Source organism: Trichoderma virens (assembly GCF_000170995.1).
Source record: "Trichoderma virens Gv29-8 chromosome Unknown TRIVIscaffold_13, whole genome shotgun sequence".
In the NCBI taxonomy this organism is placed as follows: Eukaryota; Fungi; Ascomycota; class Sordariomycetes; order Hypocreales; family Hypocreaceae; genus Trichoderma; species Trichoderma virens.
In genome coordinates this window covers 1-6,773 of record NW_014013736.1, presented here as the reverse complement: position 1 = coordinate 6,773, position 6,773 = coordinate 1, and the positions used below count along the sequence as shown (strand labels likewise).

The 6,773-nt window shown below is 40.2% G+C and overlaps 2 protein-coding genes across 2 annotated transcripts; one reads left to right on the top strand and one right to left on the bottom strand.

The window, feature by feature from the left end:
• Nucleotides 1-470: 470 nt before the first annotated feature.
• TRIVIDRAFT_222442 (uncharacterized protein) lies at nt 471-1,894 on the bottom strand (the record flags this gene model as incomplete). The annotated part of the gene is made up of 5 exons (XM_014100839.1): nt 471-482; nt 552-914; nt 998-1,100; nt 1,168-1,500; nt 1,569-1,894. 5 exons carry the CDS (start codon nt 1,892-1,894, stop codon nt 471-473), a joined length of 1,137 nt encoding a protein of 378 aa, XP_013956314.1.
• Nucleotides 1,895-5,221: 3,327 nt separating this feature from the next.
• On the top strand, nt 5,222-6,190 carry TRIVIDRAFT_216139 (uncharacterized protein; the record flags this gene model as incomplete). The annotated part of the gene is made up of 4 exons (XM_014100838.1): nt 5,222-5,504; nt 5,558-5,607; nt 5,667-5,879; nt 5,940-6,190. 4 exons carry the CDS (start codon nt 5,419-5,421, stop codon nt 6,143-6,145), a joined length of 555 nt encoding a protein of 184 aa, XP_013956313.1.
• Nucleotides 6,191-6,773: the final 583 nt, after the last annotated feature.

Genomic DNA, 6,773 nt, shown 5'->3' with positions numbered 1-6,773 from the left:
ATACTTTTAAATAATTATAAAATTAAGATATTAATTAATATTAAGTTAATATAAATTATCGTTAATTTTAATTAATATATAAAAAAATTAATATAAATTAATATTAATTTATATTAATTTTAAAATATATAATTAAATATATAAATTTATATTTTTATATTTACTTAAATAGCTTAAATAACAAATTATTTATATAATAATTAAATTAAATTTAAATACTATGTTTATTAAATTATATAATATTAATAAAATAACTTTTATAATTAACTTAATTATTTTCCTAATATAAACCTAAAGCTTTAAGGTTTAACCCTTAAAAACAGCTAACTTATACTAATATATAAAACTCAATTTATTATATATTTTAGTTAAAAAAATACTTTACAATTTATTAAATTTTACTTTAATTCTATTATTTTAATTAATTAGGGTTAAGAGTATTTAATCCCCCAACCACAGTATCCCATGATTCATTCATCGCTCTATATTTAAGTCAGCAAAGCTCAAAGAGAACAGTTCCAGTTGCCTTACGTGCTAAATGTATTACTAACAAAATAGTCCGTGGAGACTTCCCACGCAGACTGTTTTAGCAGTACCTTGGCCTTTTCTTTTAATACCTCCTTCTGGGGCCTGATAAAACGCATAATAAAATTGCCTGCGCCCCCTGCAGCGAGGCTGTTTATAATTGCATCGCGAACGTATCTACCTGCATCAGCTTGTATGGTGGCTCGAACGGTTTTATCTTCGATAGTTCCCTCGGCGATATGCCTTTCGATTTCGATTGCAAGAGGAGTTAAGGCGGCGCCTGCTAGAGCTAGTGAAAGGGGGTTTACGGTGAAAATACTAATAATTAAACAACCTGTGAAGAGCATGGTAGCGCCTGACGCCTTGGAGAAAGCGCGAGCGGCGTGATCCTGTTATGACATGGGGTTAGACTAGTTATTAACTTCTTACACAGACGAGTCAGTGCGCTCAGGGGTTCGGTTTATAAACTCACCTCATTGCCGGTAATCCGATGGAGGTAAGCTGTGAAAAAGCCAATAAGTGGTAAGGGGTCTAGCAATCTGGCAAGAAGCCCGTCCCGGCCAAGTATTGGCCATCTATGAGTTTTGACAGAGTGATATTGTTAGAACCATACCCTGGGTGAGAAGAGCAAATTATACGCACTGTTCAGGCCAGTCAAGGCTACCATTAAGGTTTTCCAGACGCGTGGAAAGGTCAAACATAGACTCTACAATTTCTATCCCCCGCTGAGTCTGGCGGCCGTTTAAACGAGCACAAAGATAAGAATCGCGCAAAGTGAAACTCTGATTCCCGTTTGCGCCATGATGTAGAAATCCCCGACTACCTGGCTGAAGTTTACCGTTTTCCACTTCTAAGTGTTGGTTAAGGTCGATTGAGGATTCGTGTAGTAGGCCGTCTTTACCAAGACAGAGGGCCTTTAGGAATGACCCGTTTTCTAAGATGAAATTGCTGCAACTTAGTTGGACTTTTCGCGACCTAAATAAGAAAGATGAGAATAGGTTTTAATATGAGCTTGCGAAAACTGCTATTCAGAAATTACTCACGGGCGTATAAAGCTAACATTATGAGAATTGTCATCATAGAAGAGACAAAAGTCTAAGTTCAACTTCGCTTCTCGGTAATTTCCTTCTTCACCATACGGGAGCTTTGCGTAAAGCATTGGCCCTCTTATCATGACCATGTTGGCGTCACGGGAGAACTTGTTCCCGATAAGGGTAAATACGCCCTCACTGCACCCGATGTAATTATCAAGGTCGATTTCTTCGGGATCAGTTTTTCCCTTCAAAAATATTTGCAGGACATGGAGGCTATCGCGCGCCCTAAGGGGTTCTTTGAGCTTGATTGCGCATGCTTTGTGGCTAAACACCATCTTTGTCGTTGACCGAAGAGGTACCCGTAGCAGTTCTAGAGAGGCGAGCGATATCAAAACATCGAAATTCCTTTTGATTTCGAATATATCGTCTATATAGGTAGCTAATGCAGTCCTTGGGCATCCATTCAGGTAGCTAATTCAGTCCTTGGGTATCTATTCAGGCAGCAAATTCAGTCCTTGGGCATCCGTTTTAGATAATTGTCCATGCCCAATATCTACAACCTATGCGATAGTGATCTGGACTTGTTGCCTAATTGCCATCCGCATCAAGAAAGAACTCATTCGTGAGGTTGATAACAAAATCGACTAACCCGTGGATTCGTCAGGTACGTAATCATACTGCTGATTGGCGGGTTGGGGTCTGCTTTCTCATACCTTTCATAGGTCGGGTTAATGAACTATACGATTTAGACAGCAGCAAAACATTTCCCTCATCATCAGTTGGTGAATCAATTAATGCAAAATTATCACGAACTGGATGACAGTGGACAGTTACGCAGATTTTATGGGCCCGCCCGTTGATCGTTGTTTTATAGGTGAGTGTAGCCTGAGTACCCTGGGTTCCTACAGAGGGGCCATCATGGTTAATGTGGTTTCAATTTTCCAAGGCATAGCAAGGGATTATTACCTCCCTGATCAATTAGTGTATATTCCAGGCTGCGTGTCTTTGGCTGGATATCTCGATCGGGCGTTCTCTCAGGGTTCCACGTACCCGAGACTGTATGTATATTATCTCGGATGAGTCTTGTATTAAGACCATTCCAGATGTAAAAGGAAGACGAACAACCAGACATAATTTATAACGAGATTGTTCATGCAAAAAAATATAATTCAATATCTGCCTGCTCGACCCGGTCTGATTTTGGGATGTTGGCCAGAGTATTTTACTTAAGCCACTAAACCTCGTAAATAGACGGATCGGGGCCTAAACTTGCTTCGAATAGTCCGTATTTGAATTTCGGGCGCTGTCAGCAGCCAGAGCAACCGTATCCTAAGAAGTGCACAGCCTTATTGACTCCGCATAAATAAATGCCCAAGAACTGCATTAAGGACTGTGTTAGCTGCCTGAATGGATACCCAAGGACTGTGTTAGCTGCCTGAATGAATGCCCAAGGACTGTGTTAGCTGCCTGAATGGATGCCCAAGGACTGTGTTAGCTGCCTGAATGGATGCCCAAGGACTGTGTTAGCTGCCTGAATGGATGCCCAAGGATTGTGTTAGCTGCCTGAATGAATGCCCAAGGACTGTGTTAGCTACCTGGGTGCATCTGGGAAACATTCAAGGGCTTCTAGAATGGGGATATATGATTCCGTGACTTCCATCAGGGGGGTCTGGATGAACCTGAAAAAGAAAAAAAAAAGTAAAAACAAAACAGGATTATTAGTACAGTTGAGGTAAGCCTAGAACTGACGTGATTTTTTCTGCACAGCATGGCTTCAGACGTTGAAGCGCTTCGGCAAGGGAGTGAGATATTTAGATCGCTCAGTGTTACGGCAGACAGGTAAGCTACACGGCTCAGATGCTCAGATACTCATATGTGATATTGTGTTCATCGTGTCCAACGACACTCACTAATATTACGGTCAAAACAAAGCCCAGCTACGGGATCTGCTACCGAAACTATCGAGTACAGAATAGGCGTGTTTACCACACAAGCCCGAACTCCGGATAGTGCATTTATACCCTACGGTACTCTAAAATTAGGTACTAAGCAAGTCGCTGGAGCAACCTATTACGCGGTGCGACGATTCCCTCACTGTAAATTACGAAGGGTTACTGACGTTGGATAGGCATTTTTTCGGGGCCCTACGGTTATGGTTCACAACCAAAGAATCGCATCTGTGGAACACGAAATTTCCAGGTCGATCATGCTAATGTCGCATGAGAATGATAGCTCAAGGCTAGTCTTTAGGAAGGTTTCAGACCCTTACACTCAATTCACTTTCGAAATTACTATCGAGAATTTTGGGAGGAGCGATGCCCACTTCTTGGGGAGTCTTACTACGGATAGTGGTGAAACCTTCGATTGGGAAGGAACACAAGTTTCGTGGGATGAACGACAGGAAGAACAGGCGGAGATCAGCATCCATCGACCGGCCGACGCTCAAGGCACAATCCAGCAACTAATAAATATAAACCCGATTATCGACGGGGTGGATAGGCCGCGTGTTCTTGGGGATAAGGTGATGGGCAAGGTGAGTTCGCGGTGACTTCGGGTTGTCATTGTGCTGATAATCGTAGATCATGATGCATGCACTTGACGAGGAAACCAAAAGAATTTTCCTGCCGGATCTGGAAGCATTAACCGATGCAGAGCAGAAGATTCTGGAAGAGAACTCCGAGTTCCTCAATCGAGCTGGCATTCATGCGCTGTCAGAGCAGTTTCGAGAAATGAAGCAAGTCGGGGAGCGAATTCGAAAGGGGATTAAACCCAAGTACCAACTGTTCTTGGAGATGCTTACCACGCCGCCGCCTATGAATGGTGAGAGAGACCCTGCCCGGGACTATGGCTGGGATCGTGCCCAGTATCAGGACCAGATTAATCGGCTCCGAAAGCAGTACATTAATGTCGTGGCTGCTTGCTACCGAGAGGGGTATAAAGCCCACTGCTCGTTGTGGAACAAGTTCCTCAAGCATCCGGTGTACTGGTTCCGGGTATATGAAGATCATCTCAAGCGCAGGGAAAACATGGAGCAATGGCGGGCGATCGTCGCCAATTCGAATACCGAGAACGTGACTTCTCCTCACCAGGTACTCCAGACGTGGGCTAATAAACTGTCGATGCTGAAGAGCGAGGCCCCTGCTTCCGAAGCCAACACGCTGGATATTGAGGGGGTGATCAGAGTCTTCAATGAGGAAGCAAATGAGACTCAATTCGAGGCCCAAATTATCGACGATGCAATGGCCAGTAGGGTCCGTGAGGTTGGTTTCCAGTCGTCTTGCATGAAGGGTTTAGCAGTGTAGTTAACAGATCTCAGTTTACAGAACACATGCAGTCGACAGAGACCCCAGAATTTAGGCAAGCGTTTCAAAGTCGATCCCAGAGTTTTCACGACGCATACTATGTTGCAAGCCACGATGTGGTGACGGTCATCTCACGACTGGCGAATCATGATAGCCTTTACATTGAAGCTCAAAAGTACTGGTGTGCAAGGAATCCACCAGGCTTCAACGGCAAGTTGACGATAGCGCAAATGATCAAATATGTGGAACAGTCAGAGGAGGTTATCCCATTAACATTAACGTCTGAGAGGTCCTCGGTGTCGGAAACCTCGTCGGCCAACTCTTCTATCGGAGGAAGTACACTGACAGACAGATGCAAGCAAATTGCGAGGAGATGGAGCCAGAGTTTTGGGAGAGTGTTCAGAATTCTCCTTCATGTTGGGGCATTTTTCGGTTTATTGAAGCACTTCAGCTCACCAGAAACCTTGAGCCACGCTGAACTCGGTCGTACCATATGCGCTTTCACTGCAGAAATTATAAATGCCGTCGGATTCATTGGCAAACGGGTCTTGAGTAAAATGTGGACCAAGGGACGAATTTACCATAATGCTCTACGCTGGTTCAGTGATGCATTACAAGGCCTTGGCTCCAACCTGAGAAGAAGGTAGGTTGCCCCCCTATTGTAGATCGCGATTATCAACTTACTGGCGGTTCTAGAACCACCAATGCAATGATTGGCAGCGTTGGAAACCTCGTCCGTACTGTGTGTAAGCCTAACTTCAACTCCTATCCACTGAGCCGTGAGGATGCTAATAACGGAGGACAGGTATAATCGGGTGTATCTTTGAACTGTATACTTCTTTCTGGGAATTACACAGCGCCTGCTATTCGACAATTCCCGACCAGTTTGTCCGTATCGCTTATGCGGGCTTCAAGTTTGCGCTTACTTGCATCGAAACAGCGGCAATCGGGCTTGGAATTGGTGCCGAAATCCTGGGACACGTTACCCTCGCGGCTGTCTGCGGTTATGTTGGAATTGGTCTGTTACACAACATATAAATCCCAACAAAAGTAATGTTACTAATCGTTACCCCTCTAGCCATTGCATTGGTTGGTATCGTTGCTGGGATCGCGTACATTACCTGGGGCCCACAGCCAGATACACCAGTGGAAAAATTCCTAAACGACCACTTGAGAGACATTGGAGGATATTTACCTGAGGCAGAACCAGAACCAGTGAAAGAATGGTTAGAAGATTTATGGAAGGAATTAAAAAAGCCTGCACAATTTCCTTTAGGTAATTAATTTACTTTTATATAATAAACTAGGTTTAATATATATTATAGAATTAATTATTTTAAAAAGTTAAACTTTTAGGTTTTAATATAATAAATTATATTTTTATAATACTTTAAATATTTAAAAAAAAATTTAATAATTTTTATTAAAATTTAAATTTAAAAAAGTTAATAAAAAAATAAAAAATATTTTAATTAATAATATTAATTATATATTTATAATATATTAATTACTATTTTTAATATATTTATAGTTTACATTAAGTTAAAGCTAAGTTAAATACTTAAGAAAACTTAAATATTTTTTTTTTAATTTAAAATTTAAAAAAATATTTTAAAAATAATAATTAAATAAAAATAAATAATATATATATTAATAAATTTTTTATATTTTTATAAATTTAAATTAAATTTTTATTTATATATATTTTTATTTATTATTATTATTATTATTATTATTTATTATTTTATTTTTTTATTTTTTTAATTTTTTATTTAATTTTAATTTAATTTAACTTTAGCTTAACTTAATTTACTTTAACTATTTATCCTTACCTTATACCTTTATAATACCTTAGACCTTTACTTTATACTTTTATAATTTTTTTTTTATTTATTATTTTAATTTATTATAT